The sequence below is a fragment of the Heterocephalus glaber genome, unplaced genomic scaffold (genome assembly GCF_053883595.1).
Source record: "Heterocephalus glaber isolate CG9 unplaced genomic scaffold, H.glaber_assembly_v1.0 deba00001444, whole genome shotgun sequence".
Taxonomy (NCBI): domain Eukaryota; kingdom Metazoa; phylum Chordata; class Mammalia; order Rodentia; family Bathyergidae; genus Heterocephalus; species Heterocephalus glaber.
Window position 1 is genome coordinate 8614173 of NW_028258297.1, and position 22433 is coordinate 8636605.

At 37.0% G+C, this 22433-nt stretch overlaps 1 protein-coding gene across 2 annotated transcripts in view; it reads left to right on the forward strand.

The window, feature by feature from the left end:
• Enthd1 (ENTH domain containing 1) overlaps window positions 1–22433 on the forward strand; it is a 118375-nt gene that overhangs the window by 62035 nt on the left and 33907 nt on the right. For both annotated transcript variants that reach the window (XR_015452280.1, XM_021258970.2), the window contains exons 4-5: window positions 424–545; window positions 10086–10209. Coding sequence is in view for 1 of the 2 variants with exons in the window: in XM_021258970.2 (XP_021114629.1) it covers window positions 424–545; window positions 10086–10209 (246 nt within the window). In the remaining variant the exon portion in view is untranslated. The remainder of the gene's footprint in view (window positions 1–423; window positions 546–10085; window positions 10210–22433) is intronic.

Sequence of the window (22433 nt, forward strand, 5' to 3'; positions counted from 1 at the left end):
GAAATTTGCACTGCAGTAATAAAGTTCTTTAAATATTAATTAGAATAATTATAATTGTCATTCCTGCCTTGCTAAAATTTCACTTGAATAATTTTCACATTTTCAAACTAGATTTTCTATATTATACCTTACTATTTACTGTATTATACCTTAGTTTTAAAAAGTGTTTCAAATAATAAAGCTATAATAGAATTGTTGATGATGGAAAAGGGCTAGAATTTTGGTTGTAGTTTTAAATAATTCTGAATTTACCAAACATTGTAAAGGGGTATATCAAAGTAATTCATAGTCATAGATTACCATTGGCAGGTGATATATATTTAGTAGAGAGAATGATATTTTGAAAAGATTAAACTTACAAATTATGAACTAATATAAATCTTGCTGTTTGCCAAAGTAAAACCTTAGCTTTATTGTTGACAGAAAATGCTTCCAAGGCAAGATTGAAACAAGAGCAGTACCAAGAACTTAAGTTGCCTGCAGAAACCATGCTGTCCCAGGAAACTCTACTACCACTCGAAGGGAACGCTTGGAAATCAACAGACGTGAGTCCCTGGTATAGCCTTCTTTTGCTGTGTAATAGATTACCAAAATTTTACGCTTTAAAACAACACCAGTTTGTTATCTTACACTTCTGTAGGTTAGAATTCTGACGCCCCCACCCCCACCCCACTGGTCTAAAATAGTATCTTTCTGGCCTTACTCCTCCCTGGAGCACATCTGTTTCCTTGTGTTTCCCAGCTTCATGTGTTCTAAGAGAAACTGCACTTGTCTTTTGACTCTGTTTTGGTGGGTTTTTGTTATATAGGCTTTTAAATATGAATAAGGTCAAATTATCAGTTTTCTTTTAGGATTTGTGCTTTTAAAAAAATTTAAAGACATTCTTATCCCAATATAATAAACATTTTTATTTTTTCTAAGTGTTGAGATCCTGTGTCTTCTAATACTTTGTAGTATACGATAGAGTTATTTTATTTGTGCCCTGGGAATAGGCAATATTTAACTTATTAAGTAGTCCATCTTCCTCTACTCACTTAAAAAACTTTATTATGAGGGCCAGGGATTTAGCTCAGTGGTTTTGCCACCTGCTGCGCAAGTGCAAGAACCAGAGTTCGATCCCCGGTACAAAAAAAAAACAACAAAAAAACAACTTTATTATGAAATAATTGTGGAATCACAGGAAGTTGTAAAAATAGTAGAGCCCTGTATATCCTTCACCTAGCTTCCCCCAGGGTTGACATCTTATGTAGCTGTCATGTCAAAACCAGGAAACATGTTGGTACGTCAGTACTAATTTGACTGCAGACCTTATTCAATATTTAGCTTTTCAATTCAGTATTTAAGTTTTCTTTAACCTGCATTTGTATGTTTGCGTATGTGGTTCTGTGCAATTTTATCACTTACACTTTTGTGAACCAGACCCACGCTCAGGATAGGAAACTGTTCCATCCCCACAAAAGAAATCCTTAAGGCCGCCTGCTCTGACCCCACCTATAATCTCACCCTCTGGCAATAATTATCCTTCCTCCACCTCTTTAGTATTTTATCAGAGACCCCACCCCCACAACAGGTTCCCATCTCCTGCTCAGTGCTAAGATGCAAAGTTAAAAGAAAAACTCAAAGACAGAATTAAAGAGACAGAGAAATGGGGAGCCAGGATGGCCAGTGTTGAGAAACCAGCAAAGACCCTGGCCAGTCCAAGCCACTAGTATTTTTTGATGACATCATGGTCAGATGGGGGTAAAGTGGTATGTGAGGGGACGTGCAGTTGCTATGGTAATGTTACTGATGCAAGCAAGGCCTGTAAAGGAAAAGTCAAAGCATTCTTGAATTAGGAACAGAACGTACAAAATATAGGGTTGTAGTTAGCAAATAACCTTGTCTTTCTAGTTAAGGTTTTAAGTGTGGGAATGGAATAGTAGGACTAGCTTTTCAAAACAAGCCAATTGTGGGGTTAACTCTTTACAGCCTGCACTGCTCACAGCCTGCTTTGGGCATAATCAATAAGGCAGTCTCCTATTTTGGTGGTTTTTGTTTCTAGAGAGTTACACAAATGGAATCAGTGTATATCTTTTGAGATTGTATTTTTCTCAGTGTAAAGCTCTTGAGGTACATTCAGGTTGTTATACATAGCAGTAATTTTTTTATTGCTGAGCAGTGCCACATTATGAAGATGTGCTAGAGTTTGTTTAACCATTTTCCCAATGAAGAATATTTAGGTTTTTCTGACTTTGGGCTAATTTTGAATAAAGCGATTGTGAATATTCATGTACACATTTTTGTATGTGAAGTTTTCATATCTGTAGGATAGATGTCCAAAATTGTGATTGTTAGTTTGTATGCTGTTTTATAAGAAACTGTCCAACTGATTTCCAGAGTAGCTGGCTATACCCTTTCATATTCCCACCACCAGTGTATGAGAGATCCAGTTTCTCTGCTTCCACACCAACTTTTGGTATAGTGCATTACTCCTATTTTCATTTAAGTTGTTGTAATAGGTTTACAGTGATATCTCATTGTGGTTTTAATTTGCATTTCCCAAATGAAATTGAACGTCTTTTCATGTGCTTATTTGGGCCATTATGGATTGTCTTTGGTGCTATGTATGTTCATATCTTTTGCCCATTTTCTAGTTGAATTGTTTGATTTTTACCATTGAATTTTGTGAATTCCTCATATATTCTGGACATAAGTCCTTTATTAGATTGTGATCTGCATGTATTTTCTTTCTGTATGTGGCTGATCTTTTTTTTAACAATATCTTTCATTTTAAAATTTTAAATTTTGATGAAGCCTAATATTGCCATTTTTTTCCCTTTAGGAATCATGCTTCATTTGCAGAGTTTATGTCCCCTCATCTTCCTCGGTGTAATGGTTTTAGAAGCCATGACTGCAAGCCATGATTGATGACTGGGTATTTTGGCTTCTTTTATAAACAAGAGATCCCAGTGTCTGAGTATAATTTCAAGCAGTGGGTCCATATTCAGAACTCATGTCTTTGGCGAATACTTTTCATCTGTGTTTACCTCTACAGAGTTGAGTTCCTTGTTTTCTCCATCCTTTTATGGATCTAGAGCCCCAAAGGTCCACAACTTTATTGTGCGTTTCTATTCATGCTCTCATCCATGAAGATCTTAGTCTTGGCTTTCAGCATTATTGCGTCTTTTTAATTTTCACATTTATATTTTCTCTTTCATTGCTTTGTGTTTGGAGATGGGAGGTATCCTCAAAGCATGAACTTTTAGAACCCTCTTGACTAGAAATCTGTTCTCCCCAGAATGAGAATGTATGAAATTCTCATTCATTTGTGCATGTGTGTGTGTGTGTGTGTGTGTGTTTTAAACTGTGTATTTCTCCTACTAGAAGGAAATATCCTTCAGAGAATTTTTAGTCTTATTCAATACTGAGTATTCAGCTGATAAATTTTTATTAATGAAGAAGTGAATAACTAATAGACACTACATACATGCTACCTTTTCTTCTTTTCCTCCTTTGGTCTCCTGCTCAGAATGCCTTTTTAGTGTTTCCTGCCATTACCCTGTGGAGGAGATTGGAATTCTTTCTTGGCTTTCTTTCCCAACCCAATTAAGTACTGAATTCAGCTATTTTTATAGCAACTCTGAAAGGTACATAAACTTGAAATTTCACTGTTTCTTGGGAAATTGCTCACAGATTGAAAATGTATCAACTGTTTTAAAAGATAAGGCATTAAGTCAAAATTATTTTTAAATTTGACACCAGTCTATTTGCTGGTGATGGCCTTTAGGTACAAAATAGACTTGAATAATCCTGTTTATTTTGGGGCCAAAGATATAAAATGCCACCTAGATTTTTGTATCAGTCTTTAAATCTTGATTATGCCACATGTTGTATCAGCTAGAAAAAATGGTACCTTTCTCTCAAAACAAGTTGAGAAACTGGATTTTCATTTTTCAAAATATGGCTGTATCAACAATATCGCATCATCCTGCTGACAAGCATTTCCTCTTGTTGTCAGGAACATTTGATGCAAGCCACTATGTCCTCTTCGATAGGCTCTCCTGTAGCAGAAGACAAAATCTAACAAGTTGAACAGTAAAGCTAATTGTTGTTGCAGTGTGCTGCATGGGAGGTACCATATCCACGTTAATTTTCTTATGTTCCTAATACAGAACAAGAAGGAAATGATATTGACAATTGCTTAGGCAGAATGAAGGTACTTAAACATATCTTTTTAAAAATTGAAAAAAAAAATCTCTTTAACCATTCTCTTTCTACAAATGAAAGAAAAATGACCTTAAAAGCAATAAATAAAATTCTTAACAGGATAGAGCTTTCAAACAAGCAGAACAGTGATGCTTTCAAAACTAAAGGCTTTACATTTATGACAGACATGAGTATATTTACTCTGTGCCTACTGTCCAGAATTTTTTAAGTAAATTTGCTAATTAATAAGGCTCTTTGTAGCTTCTGACCACCTCTAAAGACACTCTTCGCCTGTTTGAAGAGATTGAACAATGAGGTTGTGATTTTTTTCGTCGCAGTCGTTTCCATGGCAACAGATAGGGATGCTGAGAAGTGGTTCACACAAAATTAAAGCTGACCAGAATCTTCAGTCTAGTGCTGAGTTGCTAAATTGATAGCAATAGATGAGAAATGTTTATTTTCTACTGCTTCTACTTACTATTTTGTTAAATGAAGAATATTACAATTTTTATCCTTGGGTTTATCTCCATGTCATTTATTATAGTAGCAAAAATTTGAACTCATCAAAGTTGTTAGAAAAGTAGAAATTATATTCATTCTTAGTTATGTTAATGTATCATTCCTCTGTCTCTTTCTATCATTGTTTATGCTGTAAAGTCCTCCTATTTTCATGTTTATGCTTATTATTACTCTTTGTTAATAGCTCTAGGAACTTTTTCTTCTTTCTTTCCCAATCCTCCCTCTTCCCTCCTACTCTCCCTCCCTCCCTCTCTTCCTTCCTTTCTAGTGGTGCTGGGGATTGAATCAGGGACTCACACATGCTAGGCAAGCGGCTTGCCACTGAGCTACAACTTCAGCCTTATTCTTTTTAAATTAGAGAAAACTTATTACAAAAACTCCAAACAATATAAAGGGCAAAGAATGAAGAGCTAATTTTCTTCTTACTCCTCTATACTCCTTGAGTTTCTCTCTGAAAGGAACTATTGATAGCAATATTTTATGAATTTTTTTGGAAATATTCAATGTCTACACATTTATTTTACCCAAGTGGAATTATTCACTATATATTACTCTACAGCTTCCTTAGAACTAAGCAATATATCTTGGTTGTCTTCCTACGTAACAAATGTAATCATTCATTTTATATTTTTCCAAAGTAAGCGTCTTTCACTAAAGTATATATTGTAAACATGTTTATTTATTTTTGTTTATTTTATTAGTCATTCATTTTTGCAGTACTGGGAATTGAACCCTAGGCCTTCACACTGAGCTACATCCCAGCCCCTTTTTATTTTGAGACAGGGTCTGGCTAAGGCACTAAGTTGCACAGACTAAGCTTGAACTTGCGATTCTCCTATCTCAGCCTCCCAGAGTGCTGGGGTTACAAGCATGTACCTCTGCCCCTGGCATGAAAACGTTTCTGAATCAGTACATATGGTTGTCATGTTTTCTTGATGCATAAATTAATTTTAATTTATGTAATCATTCCCTATTGGTCGGTCTGTCTGTCTGTCTTTCTTTCTTTCTTTGTGCTGGGGCTTGATCTCAAGACCACACGTATGAAAACACTCATTGTACCACTGAAGCACATGTCCAGCACCCTTCTTATCAGTATCTAAGAGCTACTTGTTTACTGAAGAACCATTGTATGGTTCTTTGTCTATTCATTTTCAGTTTTTCCTTTGATTTGATTTTCTGGCTTTTTTGCCTATAGAAGTCTTTAAGTTTTGTGTTTTGGGGTTTTTTTTGAGACAGGGTCTTGAATGCTGGGATTACAGGTGTGACACCCCACTCTGACCTCCACTTTAATTTTTATGTGGTCAAATGCATCTGCCTTCCCTGTATGACTTCTCCATTTTAAATATTATTATTTTTTATACATTTTAAATATTCTTAGAAAGACTTTCCTTACTATGAGACTTTATAAAAAGTCATCTTGTTAGCTCAGTGGTGCCACCTCATAAGTGAAAGATCCTAAGCTCGATCCCCAGTACTCCCTCCCTCCACCAAAAAAAGGTTCATCTTGGCTTTTTTCTTAAAAGACTATGTTTTAGACAACATGGTGGCACATGCCTGTAATCCTAGCACTTGGGAAACTAAGGCAGGAGGATTCCTGTGAGTACAAAGCCAGCCTGGACTACATAGTTCAAGGCCAACCTGAACTATAGTAGATCCTGTCTCAAACAAACAAGCAAACAAAAAAACAGACTATGTTTTAGAACCATTTTAGGTTAACAGGAAAAGTGAGCAGAAGGTGTATAGATTTCTCCTTATACTCTTTCTCTCTACACACACAGCCTCCCTCACTACCAACATCCTCTACCAGAATGGTACATTTATTGGAATCAGTGACCCTACAGTGACACATCATAATCACAGTCTGTGATTACATTAGGAATCACTCTTGGTGCTGTGCATTCTATGGGTTTCGACAAATGTATAATGACACATATCCACCTTTATACCATTGTACAGAATATTTGCACTATTCTAAAAATCCTCTGTACACAGCCTATAAATCTGTCTTTCCCTCCAACCCCTGGCAACCGCTGATCCTTTTATTATTTTCATTATTTTGCCTTTTTCAGAATGTCACTGAGTTGGAGTCACACAGTTTGTAGCCTTTCAAATTGACTCCTTTTACTTAGTAATATCCATTTAAGTTTCTCCTATGTATTTTTTTCCCATTAAGTTTATTGGTACATTTTAGGTATAAAATACAGTTATATTCATCATTGGGATTTTGTACTTGTACATGATGTATCTTGATTCTTATTTTTTTCCCCATTCTCCTGCCCTCCCTTCACCCCCTCCATCCTTCCCTATTTGCAAAGATTTTGTTTCCATTTTTTTCCTTTTCCCATATTTTTTCTTTTCCCTTCTTTCCTTTCCCCTACCCCTCCCACTTCCCCTACTCCTTTAGACCTTTTTTTTTGTATTACACAATATCAATTATACACTTTTTAAAATTACAATATGAAGATTTAGAGGACATTACCACAGATTTTACAGAATTTAAAAGGATATAGAGGGCCGGGGATTTAGCTCAGTGGTTCCATCGCTTGCCTAGCAAGTGCAAGGACCCGAGTTCGATCCCTGGTACCAAAAAGAAAAAACAAAACAAACAAATAAAAGGATATAGAAAGCATACTACAAAAACCTTTTTTGAAATAAATTTGACAACTTCTTTTTTTTTGTACCGGGGATCGAACTCAGGTCCTTGTGCTTGCGCAGCAGGCGGCGAAACCACTGAGCTAAATCCCCGGCATATTTGACAACTTCTATGAAGTACCTTGGAAGACAAATTAATGAAAGTGACTCTGAAAGAAATATAAAATTTGAATAGCACCTATTAAGAAAAGTATATTCCTAGCTTGAAAACTTACCTATATGACAACAGCAGGCTCATATACATTTTAACTGATAAATTATATCAAACATTTAAAGCAGAAAAAAGAAGGAACATTTCTCCCCTCATTTTAGGAGATCAACATTGTGCTAATACTAAAACTGGATAAAGATAATAGAAGAGAAAACTATGAACATAAATAAAAATTTGTTTAACAAAACAAACTATTAGAAATCAGATCTGCCAGTATGTAGTAAGTGGTTTTATTATAGTGATGGCAGTGTTGGTTCAGCATTGGAAGATCCACCCCCATAAGTCATCATTTTAACAAAGGAAAAGAAAAAGCCATATGATCCTATCGGTAGTTGCAGAAAAAGTATTGGACTAAATTCTACAGCTGTTTATGATACAAGCTATCAGGAGACTAGAAGTAGAACAGAACCTTCTCAACAGGTTATAGACATGTACTCCATACTTCCAGCAAAAACACCTTTATGAATTCTCCTATGTATTTTATGAATTAATGCCCAAGTTTGAGTAAATATTCCATTGTCTGGATGTATGGCAGTTCATCCATTCACCAAGTAAAGTTGCTTCCAAGTTTTGGCAATAATGAAGAAAGCTTCTATAAATATTTGTGTGCATGTTCTTGTGGGGACATAAGTTTTTCTCCTTCATTTGGGTAAATACCAAGGAATACATTTGCTGGACATATGGTAAGAGTATTGTGTTAGTCAGCTTTCTGTCACTGTGACAAAATACCTGAGAAAAACAACTTAAAAGAGGAAAGATTTACTTTGGCTCATGGTTCAGTGTTTTCAGTCTGTGGTTGGCTGGCTCCATTGTTTCTGGGCCTTTGGTGAGGCAGTACATCGTGGTGGAAGGGCATGGCAGACCAAAGCTGTTCACTTCATGGTGGCTGAAAGCAGAGTAAGGAAGGGGCTGAGACATATATGGCTCCCCCGGGTGTGAGCCCAGTGATCTGCTTCTGGCAACTAGGCCCTGTCTCCTGGTTTCCACCACTTCCCAATAGTCCATTCAGCTGTGAACCCATCAATGAAATCAGAGTCCTCCTGGTCCAGTCCCAAACCCCATCTCTGAACACAGGTGCACTGGGGATCAAACCTCCCACACAGGAGCCTTTGGGGACCATTTGAGATCCAACCCATAACAGTATGTTTAGTTTTGGGAGAAATAATCCTGACTTTTTTGCTTTAATTTTAAAATATATATGAATCTTACCTACCAAGAATTTGCTTTGCTGAATGGATAGTATTAGGTATCCATTATTTAAATTTTTACTTTTTACAAAAGGTAATCTGTTGTCTCAGTGTCATTTTTTGAACAGTCCATATTTTCTTTTTTAATTTGTGGCTTCTATCACATAATAAATTTCCATTTATATTTGGCTCCCCTCCTGGACTTTCCATTTGCTTTTGCTGAAGAATTAACATGTAGGATACACCATAAAATTAAAATTAAAATGTTAACTACAGTGGGATATAAGGAATAGGGTGGGAAGGAGTAATAGAAACTAAGTTTCACTAAATATACTTTGTTTTTAGATGTGTCATTGGAAATCAGGAAAGATTTTACAGAATTATAAAATTGAAAAATCCTAAAAATGTAAAATAAAGTTAAATGTACTGGTTATTTTGCTCTGGGATGTTAGTATTTTTGTTCTGAGATTATTATGAGTATAATGTAGGGTAAATCAAATAAGTTCCTTTGTGATACTCTATTTGTATCATTTTTGGTATCCTCGAATTGAGATTCTCAGCTTGGTAAAAAGGAGGTATGGATATGAGATAAAAGAGTGTCATAACCCAGTAGATTTAAATCAAATTAGAAGTATGTCAGAATATATCAGTATAGACTCATGTAATTCATCATATCAATAAGCTGAAGAAAAAGTCACAAGATGATCTCAATCCATGCAGTGAACAAAATTCAATACCCATTTACGAAAAAACTCAGCAAACTGGAAGTCAGAAAATGGGCAAATGATATGAAATACATATGGTAATACATATGGAAATACATGTGGCAAATACATATGGTAAATAAGCACATGAAAAGATGTTCAACATCATTAGCCTTTCAGAAAATAATTTAAACACACAATAAAATATCAAAATGACTAAAATAAAAAATAGTGACCACACCAAATGCTGATGAAGATGTGGAGAAATTAACTCCTTTTCATTGCTGAGTAGTATCCATGGATGTTTAACTCCTTAAAGGACATCTATGTTGTGGATAAACACAACAATCTAGATGAATCTCTAGGAATCATGTCAGGTGAAAAAGGCAACCATAAAGGTTATATACTTATGATTCCATTTATATAATATTTTTTAAATGTTAAAATTCAGAAAGGAAGAACAAATTAGTAGGAACATATTAGTAGAAGCAGTGGGTGAGGGTATGGCTCTAAAAGAAGGAAAGATCTTCCTGATGGTGACAAAAAAGTTCTGTATCCTGACGGTATCAACATCAATATCCCAAATGTGATTTTTAAAAATTCTTTTTTTCTCTTGTTTTTTGTCAGGACCTGATTCTATTTTACGATGAGGATCCAAAGCCATCCTTGCCAATGATACCTTCTTCTGTTATCTCTCCAACTACATGCTTGTCAGATGGGGAAGTAGAAGTATCCATCCCCTGTGATGCAGGTAATTTGGCTAATGGATATGAAGTTAATTCAGAAACATGAATAAGAAACACAAGGCAGGAATTCTGCATAAATAAAGACTATTTTGTGAAATATAGCAACAGTTGACTTTTATTTAACATTGGTAATGAGGAATAAGGAGTAGTGTGGATAAATTCAACCCTCCCCTGGTCCTATACTCTTATATTCCCATTTGTTTTTTCTCTTTTACTTTTTTTTGTTATTTTGTTTCTGAAGTAATCACAACTCTTAACTTTTTTACAAAAGGTTGAAATGAAAAATTTATTTCACTTTTTTATTTTTATTAACTTCCTTTCAATAGATGTATGACTTCTTTCAAAAGCAGGCATTAAGCAAACATGTAAAAAGGCAAGAAACATATTGTCTGTCCCACAAATGGGTGAACCGTTTCTTGAATAATTAATAGTAGCACAGTATCAAAATTGTACATTGGCCTCCAGTAAATTACACTATTGAACAAGGTTCTACTGCTAGTCAAGATCTTTAGGATCTCTTAGTTGAGCCACTCTATCCTGTCCTTATTGTCCTCGAACTCTGATTACATGGTAAATTCTCTTGATTTTCTCAGAAAGTAGGGTGGAAGGTCTTACATTAAGATGAGAAGGGGATGTTCTCATTAGTATCATTCATCCCCTCCTGTATCTTTGTTTTTATATCCAGGTGTCCTTTCCCTTGTCACAGAGATGGCTCCTCATGTTTTGAGTTTCATCTCCCTCTTCTTGGACCATGGACCTCAGAATTCCCCCTCTGAAGGGTCACAGTATTCAAAATATAAAAGCTATAGTGTATTAGTATAGAATTTACTTTAAGTTCACATAAAATTTTTTATAAAGCCAGTTATGAGAACAGTGAGGATATTTTAATAAAGACAATAACAAGACAATAACAAGAATTGAGGGTTTTGGTGATATATGTATAAGGACAGCATTCATATGGATAGTTAGTAACAAATGGTTAGAATTTTTAAACAGTTTTCTTGATAGTCTTATAATGCACTTCAAGTAAACAGATCCCAAATCCAGAAGCTTGAAAGAACAGAAAGGAAAACTTTTGTATTTAACATTGCATAACATTTTTTCCCTCCTAACATTTTTAAAAATAGAGTTTCTTTTTGAGAGTTTTAGATTCACAGCAAAATTGAATGGAAACTACAGAGTTCCCATATGCCCATATCCCCACACATACATAGCATCTCCACCATCAGTAGTCTGCCCAGAGTGGTACATTTGTTACAATCAACGAATTTATATTGACACGCATGCATACACTTTTAAAGTATTATGCAGAGTAGTTTCACTGACCTAAAAATTCCTTCCTCCAAGACTCTCTCCTTTCCAGTATATTAGAGTTGGAATTATACATGTGTAGTCTTTCAGATTGGTTTCTTTCACTTAGTAATCTGCATTTAAGGGTCCACGATGTCTTTTCATGGCTTGGTAGCTCATTTAGTGCTGAATAGGATGATGTACCATGGTTTATTCATTTACCTACTGCAGGGCGTCTTGGTTGCTTCCAAGTTTTGGCAGTTGTGAATAAAGCTACTAATAAACATCTGAGGCAGGTTTTGTATGAACATAAGTTTTCTGCCCAACATTTTAAAACAAGTGAAATTGAAGGCAGATGAGCTTCAGAGGCAACCCAAAAGAGGAAAAAAAAAAAAAATCACAGAATATGTTGCCCGAGGGATGCTTCCCATTTAGTTTTGCTAGAATCCATCTTAATCAGAGAGGTTTTTCTCCAATCTCTCCTTGACACTGGCCTCAGAGAGATCTTGCTAAAATGCAGATTTTTGCATTTCACTTCCCATCTTACAAACTTTTAATAATTCTCTTTTGCCAATAGGATGAGTTTAATTTTTTCATACTGTCACAGTAGAATGTTCATGGTCTGATCCTAGCCAGTCTTTCTGGCCTCATCACCCAACACTTCCAATACTCACAATGCTCTGTGATGCCCATTACTTGTGCAGTTTCTTCTCTTTGAAATGTCTTTGTTCCAGTTATTTTGGCTGTATAACATATTGCCTTAGAAGTTTGTTGTGTAGAATAATCATTTATTGTGTTCATGGGTTCTCTGGGTCAGGAGTTAGGACAGAGCTCAGTGGGGTTGGCTTGTCTCCCATCTGGGAACTCAGGCTGGGGCAGGAATTGTTTGAAGGCCTGCACACTCACAGGTCTGGCAGTTGCTACTGGCTATTGACTGGGGCCCTCAGTGCCTCTCCACAGGGGCCTTTTTGTATGATCATTCCACATAGGCTGCTTTGGGTTTTCTCACAGCGTGGTGGCTGAGTTTCTAGGGTGAGCTTTTTAGGGAAGCAAGGACCCAGTGGAAGCTGAATACTCTTGGAAGTCATACTGTGGTGTTCCTTCCTATTCATCATGCAGTAACAAAGTCCTACCCAAGTTCAGGGGAGAAGAGATACAGACCTCTACCTCTCCATGGAGGATCTTCATGTCATATTGGATGAAAACCATGTTGCATAGGATGTATATTGATAGAGTCCTCTTTGGAAAATATATTCTTCCACCGAATATTAAGTGCTTGACAAAATCCTATTCAAACTGAAAGGTCCAGCAAAAATGTCATTACTACTATAAAATCTTTCTATACACTTATGTTTCCACAGGATTTTTCTCATACCTCTATTACAGAATTTATAAATTTATATCATAATTTTATAAGTTGTATTTACTTTATAATTATATAAGTTATAATTATATAGTTATACAATTATATATGTTATAATTATGTGGTTATATAATTATATAAATCAATAAGCAAATATACTCTTACTGTAATTATTTGAGTTAGTCTATCTGAGTTTAACCTCTTAATAATTTACGCAAAGCATCGCTTGGGCAGCATGTTTGTTTACACACTGATTATCCCTGGCATCACTTGGACAAATGTCATTTCAACCAGTTGATTCTTGTATTAAATAAATTTGATAAAAATGACATTTTTATATTTCCTGTTACATTAGCTTATGAAAATTAATGAAAAAATATCCAATTTTTGGTCGTTCTCTTTTTAAATAATTGGACTAATAAGTAGTTAAAGTACTTGTAAATGGTTTTAGATGGGGCAGTCAGTAGCGTTATCTCACAACACTTATTGATTAGTTGATTTTCTCTGTTGTCTTGAAATGACTTTTTAAGCTGTATCTTTAAAAGTATCTATTTAACAACTCTAGTCTGTTCTATTGATTGATTTTTCTTTTCCTACTCTAATTTTTTGCAACTTTAATAATAGTATACCACCATATTAATTTTCTATTTTACTTTATTTGTATTGTTAATGATCATTTAGTTACGTATTTCCATATTTTTACTATTATATAAACAACAATGAAGTAATGTCATTTTCCCCTTCTCAAATAAAGTAGACTTTTATTTATGTTCTTTTGTGATTTGATGCAGATTCTAAAATACATTATTCTGAATTTCTGTTGATAAATTCTGTCCAGTTCACTAAGTTATCCTGTCAACAGATGGTTCCGATTTCCAAGTTCTGATTTTGGCAACTTCAGCCCAAGGCAAAAATAAAGTAAGAAAGTTATTCTGGTACAGCATCTTCAGTTCTCCTTTTCTCTCTCATCTTTGTCTTCCTGCAAGCATGCAGCATCTGCTGGTCATACTGCAGCTGCAGTAGGTGGGACCTTACTTCTCACACACTCGATGCTTGCTTCACTGAGTCCACCCTTGCCTTCACCCAGAGGCCATTCTTTGAATTTTGTGCTCTTTCTTCTTTGCTTTTCTTTATAGTTTTTTACATATATTTTGTACTCTAAACAATATAGTTATTTCATAGGCTCTTGAACTTTATATGAATAGTCATTCTGAATTTTTCTGACCTTTTATCAATCGGTATCAATCAGAATCCACTTATGTGTGTATATGGTTGTCATTCATTTTCCCTACTGCATAGTATCTCGTTCCATGTATATATTTGTACACTATATTGTACAATACTGTCACCACCAAAACAGTGTTGTTTATGAACTTATATATTTATACAAGACTATTGCTTCTCAGTCTTTTCTTTTTTTTGGTACTGGGAATCAAACTCAGGACCTTGCCCTTCCCAGGCAGGCATGGCACCACTGAGCTAAATCCCAGGCCCACAAGACTGTTGCTTCTCAAGGACAAAAATTCCCTAGGATGTATATTTGGGAGCAAAATTACTATATGGTTAGATATGAGCAACTTTAAATTGGCCAGGTAATGCAATTGTTTTCCAAAGTTTTAGTTGGCCCAAGTCCTCACTAACCTTTGTTCTTGCATTTTTGAAAAGTTGCCAGTGGATGAAAATTGGTATCTTATTTGTTGAAATAAAATTAAGCATATTTTCATATGTTGAAACATTTCATAGGTATGACTCATTCATGTTTCCTCATCTGTGAAATGTCTGTGCATGTCTTTTGGCCATTTTTCCTCTTTGATTGTCTTTTTCTTAGTTGATTTATAGGAGTTTTTATTCTGGAGGCTAAGCATTCCATCTTGTAAGTTTTTTTCTACTTCATAACTGGTCTTTTCACTTCATATGGAGTTTTTGAATAACAGAAGTTCTGAATTTTAATGAGGTAGAATTTATTCTTTATGGTTTGTACTTATTTTTTAAATTTCTCCTTGTGCTGAGATCTTGAAAATGATTCTATATAGGATAAAAGTTTTATAGTTTTGTTTTCCACAATTAAATCTTCAATGCAGAATTGATTTTGGTGAATGATTAAGGTAGGAGTCAAATTTTACTTCTATATAGGTGGCCAGCTGTCCCAGCATTATTTATTGAAAAGTCTGTCCTTCCCCCAGTGAGCTGCAATGCCATCTGTGTGCTAAACCAATGCACACATGAGCATAGATCTGTTTCTGAGCGCTCTATTCTGTTCCATCAGTTGCATGATTATATCCCTGCACCAATAAATAGTTTCAGACACTTTACCTCTGTAATAATTGTTGATGACTTTTTCTTCATCAGGAGTATTTTGGCTGTTTCTAGCCCTTTCCTTTCCTTCATGAAAGTTTGTTAAGGTCTTTTGAAAATCCATTGGAGTTGCAATTGGCACTGCATTTAATCTTTTAATCAACTTGGAGAAGTGACATCTTTTTGATATAAAATCATCCCATTCATTTGATTTTTAAAACGTGTTTTGTAGTTTTTACATGTAGATATTGTACATCTTTTGTGTAGTCCTAGGTACTTTGTTTACAGACAGGCCTGACTAAGGGTGGTTCAACTGTGGACTTTTCAAGTTTACAATGGTATGAAAGCAATAAAATCTAGTAGAATCTGTAATTCCAGCTGTGAATTTTGGTCTTTTCCTGACTAGCAATATACCATATGATATTCTCTGGGAATTCTGGGAAGCTGTCACCCTGTGATCACAAGGGGAGCTACTGGTGCCCTATGGTGTGCTGTGTCACTGTGATGCTCAGTTGGTGATCCATGGGTTAGGTGTATTCAGTGCATTTTCCACTCACAGTGCTTCCAATGTACAATGGACCTATCAGGAAGTAACCCTATTTTTGTTGCTATTTATAAATTGCATTTTCTGTTTGTTGATGGTACTAATGAGTAGAATTAATTTTTTATATTGATTTTGTAACCAGAACCTTGTTGAATTCTTACTGATTTTCCTTTTTTATCTAGAGTCTTCTGGGTTTCTTGTGTTGGAAATCACATCATCAATGACGAGGGACAGATTTGCTTCTTCATTTGCAAGTCATGTATTTGTATTTTTCTCTTTGCTTCACCATGCTAGGTGGACCTACTCACACAGTGCCGAATGAAAGCATGGTCGTGGGCTTCCTAGACCTGACCCATAGTTCAAGAAATGATTTCAATATTTTCCCATTAAGAGAGATTTACTATATGCTTTTCAAATCTCCATTCCTAATTTGTTAACAGTTTTATCATGATTGTATTTTGAATTTTCTCCACTTAGCAACTATATTGATAGTTGTAGATTTTTCTTCTTTGGTCTGTTACTTTTGTAAATTAGTTGATTTCCAAATATTAAAACAACCTTGAATTCTTAAACTAAATTGGCCATGATATATTATCTTTTCCATATATTGTTGAATTTCATATGCCAATGTTTTGTTTAGGAGTTTTGTTTCTATGCCTATGAGTGAAATTAGGATTATCTTTCTTAAATTCTCTTTGTCATGTTTTGATACTGAGCTCATACTGGAGTTGTTTTAAAAAAAAAGAGTTGGGCGATATTTGTGATTTTTATACTTTGAATTAGTTTGTGTACGGTTGTTGGTAATATTCTGTGAGATAGATAAGGTGTTCTGTCAGTGTATTAATGGTGTTGCTGGCAAGACTGCAGGCAGGGAAGGCAAACTGGCACCCAGACTGTGTGTCCCTCCCTATGAAGACAAAACCCTGCTCCTTCACTAATGGAGGGTGTCCAGTATAAAGCTGCCACTAGGTAATTGCCTGTTTTCCTGGTGGGAATGTAGCATTAACCTCCCCTCTTGGCAGTTTGTACATTCAGCATCTGCAGTGTCCACATTACCTTGGTGAGGAAAAGTTCATGTTTGGAGCCCATTTCTGTCAAGGCCATCCCTGCTGCATGGCCAGAGCCACTGAGTGACCACTGGTGTGACCAGGAAAGGAAGGTTATTGACAAACACTAGAGCATTTTCGTGCCTGACTCTTGAGAGCTTCCTCGATGAGTGTCCTCTGGCAGGCTGTATAAGGACATGAATGTCTCCAAATCATATGCACATCCTGAGAGATCTGTCCACATGCCTCCTTGTCACCAATCTTCTAATCTTATTCTTTCCAAGTCACTGCCTGGCACCCGTTAGCCACTGCTCATGAGTTGCTTTTGAGCCATATCTTAGGCTTCTTGGCTTTCAAAGTGTACTGTGTGAGGAGTACTGTTTGCAGTCCTTTCTGTTAGGATTTTCCTACTGTTAAGGACATTTTTGAGTCAGGCTATAATTTAGTGGTTCTCCGCTTCTCGGTAGGGCTGGCATAGTTGCAGATTCACCTATAAATGAGTCCTATACATGCCCCTCTTAACTAGCAAAAGGAAACTCTCAATCAATCTATAGTTGTAGGTTGAAGGAGAAGCAGTAAATGAGTGGAAGGAGGTACCATGGAATCTGAGCCACTGTTGGCAATGGCCTCCTCCTGAACTGACTTTCCCTAGTCTCATATATGCCAATGTAATTTGACAATGGAATGCTCCTGTGAATATCCAATTTTGTTTTTGTTTTTTTGTTTTTGGTTTGGTTTTTTTGGTGGTACCAGGGATCGAACTTAGGACCTTGCGCTTGTGAGGCAGGCGCTGTGCCACTGAGCTAAATCCCTGGCCCAAAGATATTTATGTTTTGATTTCTTTTTTTTTTTTTTGGTACCAGGGATCGAACTCGGGTCCTTGCACTTGCACAGCAGGCAGCGAAACCACTCAGCTAAATCCTCGGCCCCAATTTTGTGTTCTGTGGATCAGGTAACACTTATTACATGAGCATAGTCACTTGGTCTCCTACTTTCAGTGTCTATCAGGACCTAGTACTAAGCCAAGAGATTGTTTTTCAAATAGATAATACAGACAGAAGAAGGCATGGCCTTGCTCCAGAGCCTTAGAGTTCAGCTCAGTAATTTTCCTAGTGGTGAGGGGTTCCATTGAGCATCTTTGTCTGTCTCAGGCACTTGTAGTACTGTTGGTTTTCTAGGTTACATATTCCAGGTATCAAGGCAGCTCACGTAGTAGCCTGAATCTGCTGCACAGCCTTTTCTTGGTTTGTCCCCAACTCAAAACAGGCAGTAACTGATGAGAGCAGTGCACCCATGTCCTCCAAAATCAGAGAGGCTCATGATTATTGTGTTTCTTTCTTTACATTGAGTGATGCCAGTTACAATTTGTCTCTTGCCTTAGAGTGAGTGAGTGGTATCCTAACATACTTCAAGTTACTGAGTACTCTAAAAATGTCACAGAGGTGGCAGGCCCTAACCTTTCCCGGGATTTCTCTCCCATCTCCTGCATGTATATAGCACCAAGAGTGCTTGCCACTTGCTGCACAAGTCCAGTTAGCATTGTGTCATCAAAGTAATTGGCCAAAGAGATTATCTGTGGGATGGATATCAAGAAAATCCAGGTCCCTCTGGCCTCTCTTTAAAAACATAGCAGGATTGACATAGCTATGAGGGAAATCAGTGAAGGTATACTGTATTCCTGTCATATGAAGGCTAAGTGATTGTAAGTGTGGTTCATAATAGAGATTTTTAGAACATTGTAGGCTGGTACCTGTACCTTAGATGCCAAGGGCTGTGTTGGTTTGCGCTAGTAAAAGTACAACAACTGGAGCCATAGCTGTGGTGAGCATCACTATCTGGTTATATCTGCAATCATCAACAGTCATCCTATATGATTCATCTGGCTTTTCAGAAAAAAGGGCACATTATGCTGGAATATGGTAAGAATTACCACCCCATTCAAGCCTTTTATGGTGGCACTAATCTCTGTGATTTCCCCAGAAAGGTTTGGGGGCTGGGGATATAATTATAAGGGCTTCTACTTGGTCTTCCTAACCATAATAGCCTGAGCTCCATGGATGGTGGAACACTTTGGGGATTCAGCTGCTTACAAAATGTATCAATTCCCATTGTGCATTCCTGAGGCCATAGGAATAACTAGGGGTAGGTCTGTGGTTCCACAAACCTATTGTGATATGAATACCAGGCTAAAACTTCCTGATTTTCATAAATTCCTACTTGGACCATAGTGGTATTTTTGGAGGTCCAGAAATTGGTGTCAGTTCAGAGCAAGAATCTAATAAGACCTAGAAAGTCTGTGCATTTCTGTTTCTTAGTACAATCAGGTACCTTAGGGAGGGCTCGGGAATATTTGCTACACACATCTGTGGCTGCCTTGTAGTATTCTTCTTCAAAGGGAATCAAGTGATTGTGGCTCTCTGAACTGACTTACATTTAGGAATTGAGTAAGAGGTTGTGAATCCTGTGATGACACTAGTGGGTTTTCCACCTGTGTGTGTCAGGCAGCATTTTGGGGGCTGCCCATCTGTTTCCTATAGTGCCTGATTCATTAACCATCATCACTTTCCTGAAAATAAAAACCCTAATGCCACTGTATCCCTGTAGCTTCTGTGGTTATTGTGCCTAACCTGTCTCCAGAGTTCAGCACTGCTGTCTGGCTGTTATGACTTGGGATCCCAGTATTCCTGCTGAGATCAGGGAACCCAATTTCCTTGCAGCACCTCTGAGGTCATCTTCAGCCTACAGATGACAGCCACTACCAAGCTTTTCCTGGATGCTGGTGCTTGTCACAGAATACTTTTTAAATGGTTTGGTGAAAGAAGTGTCCTCCAAGGCAATGAGAAGGTGGCTGAGCAAGTAGCGTGTAATAGATCTGTCCCAACATCTCATCTCTTGGTGCCTTTGAGCTTCCTTTTCAGTGTGCCTTTTTCTTTCTAAGACCTCCTCACACAGCACATTCTCTTACATGTTCGCCCTTTTTACATCTTGCTGAGATGTTACAGTGCCAGGGAGGCTTTCCTGAACATTTTTTCAAAAAAATCAAGACCCACCTCCCCGCTGCCAGCAGCACACACTCGCCCTCATCCCTGCTTATTCTCTGTAGCATTTCTTAGTATCAGAAATGCTGTACAATGTATGTGTCTATCTGAAAACTCACAAGCAGACCACCTTCAGGTGTCATAGTGAATCTGCTACTAGTTCAGCACTGACTTTGGCCTTGCTCTTTGGAGATAGATAGATAGATAGATAGATAGATAGATAGATAGATAGATAGATAGCTAGCTAGCTAGCTAGCTAGCTAGATAGCTAGCTTACTTTTCAAGCAGTGATATGCAATTTTTGTGTGTTGCCCCTGTGTGAATTGGGTGCATTTATTAATGTCTTCTCTTCTGAGGACATTTGTTACATGCCTTCACATCTCCCCAAAAGCATCTGTGTATCAATTGTCAGAGTATAATAAAGCATGCCTGGAATTATATAACTGACTGTAGAAAATTGAAAGGTTATAGTGATTGTGTAATGTACCTTGTATTGAGAAATCCAATTAAATCTTTTTAAACTTAATTTTTTCTCTCTTTTACTTTAAAAATATGGGAAAATGTGATTCATGCATGAAAAAATGAATGTAAGAAAAACTTTTAAGGACTTTTATTGAAATGAATAAATAGCTAGAACAAAGCCCCAATCAATTGCAGTAGAAGTCAATGAAAAGACTAGAAAGTTAATACCTACTTTAGAAATGCCAACTTTTATTTATTTAAAATATCACATAATAGTCAACTTTTTTCATGATTATAATAATTTAAAATATTGAGAGACACTAATTTTTGAACTATTTATAAATTTATGTCAAGAAGTTACCCAACCTAAACTCTTCTTTGCTTTATTGATAAATGTATATCTTATAAAAATGTCATATAATCCCTTTGTCAGTTCTAATTAGGATAATCAAGTTTAATGTAAACTAAATTGACAGGCTCTTTATCAAAATGTCTGTGATCTCTCAGATATATAAGTCCCAAGTTGACTTTTTGTTTGAATGAAACAAAAGGCTCTATATTTATTACCAAAAATGAGTACATGATTCACTCCACCAAAATTTATCAGCTGCCTCCTATGTGCCAGGAACTGTGCCAACTGCTGGGTATCCAATGATGAACAAGAGTCCTGCCTTTGTAAGCTTCCAGCCTAGTGAGAGAGGACAGGCTTAATCAGGTCCAGCCAGACAAATGTGGTGTCAGGATAGAGAGGACATGGAAGCCCGCTGGGAGCACTCAGCCTTGCAGTGAGAGGTCAGGGATGCTTTCTGGAGAACAATATCCAGGCTGGAACTGGAGGGGTGGGTAATGATTAGAACAGTGACCAACACTGATCCTGTGTGCTGGGTACACTTTTACATGTCTCAACTCACTTCATCTTCCTAACAATCTCATGAGATCGATGAGGAAAATCCACACTGAGTATTTCAATAACTAGCCCACGTTACAGAACTAGAAAGTAGCAGAGTCAGGATTTGGGCCATGCTTGTCTAATCCCTGAGCCTTTGCCAGTGTGTTTCAGACCCAAGAACCATAGCCAGAAATACCTTTCATGTCATGACCTATTCCACACACACACACACACACACACACACCTGAAACAAGTTTCTCAGTTTCACAAAACACTATTTATTGGCAGTGTACTCTGGTCTATTTTATTTAGTCAGTTTTATTTTTAAAAAATTATATGTGACCCAGAAAATTGATTTCGTGGTGCATAGTTTGAACACTGGCTCATGACACTAGTTTGCCTACTCCTCAGAATGAGCCAAGCCAAGTGAGGAGAGAAGAGGAGACTGGTTCAGGCAGAGTGGACAGTGTGTGAGAGACTGAGGCTGGGAAATAGGAGGGTGGAGCGGCTAGAAGAAGCTAGCGGGGCTTTAGCAGGAGTACCATATGAAGTCAGAGAAGTGAACAAGGTCTTCAGTAAAGGTGATCATGTATTTATTACTCAAGCCAGGACACTTCAGATAGTGAAAGGAAGCACAGTGAATAACAATGCCAGCATATTGCATAAACCTAGAGCTTCCTAAGCAAAGCAACGTAAGTGCCCAGTGTCCTGATAAGCCATGCCTTTTGTCCAAAAAATAGTGGGGGAGCCTTTGAGGTGCTCAAAACAAGGACATAACACCTGCTTTAGGAAGATGACTGTGTGTGCACTGTAAAGAAAAGATTGGTGGTGAGCAAGTTAGGAAGAGCAGTTAGATAACCTCCCTCCTGTATTTCCCCTGCTCTCCTCTGAGACTTCACCTTTCACAGCTTTCTGCTCCCTCCCCTGTGAGACGGATGCTGAATTGCTTCCCAAACACTAGGCTTTTTTTTTCACACTTTGCACATGCCACTTCCTCAGCTGGCACCTCTGCCCTCAAAGACTATTCATTTGTCTAAGTTCTGTTCATTCTAAGGATCTGCTAAGATCTCATTGCTTCCGGAAGCCTTCCCTGGCATCCCAAAGGCAGGCCTTACTCCTTCTCCTCACTAGGCACTCTGTGCCAGCCCAGATGGGGTTGCACCCTATTCCAGCTCTGATTCTGCTGTGTTGTCATTGCCCACAACTTCCTCCACCATCTGGACTATATATAGTTGGACTATATACAGTTGAAATATATATAGTCCACCAACTGGACTATAATTTTTTGAGCGCCATACTATT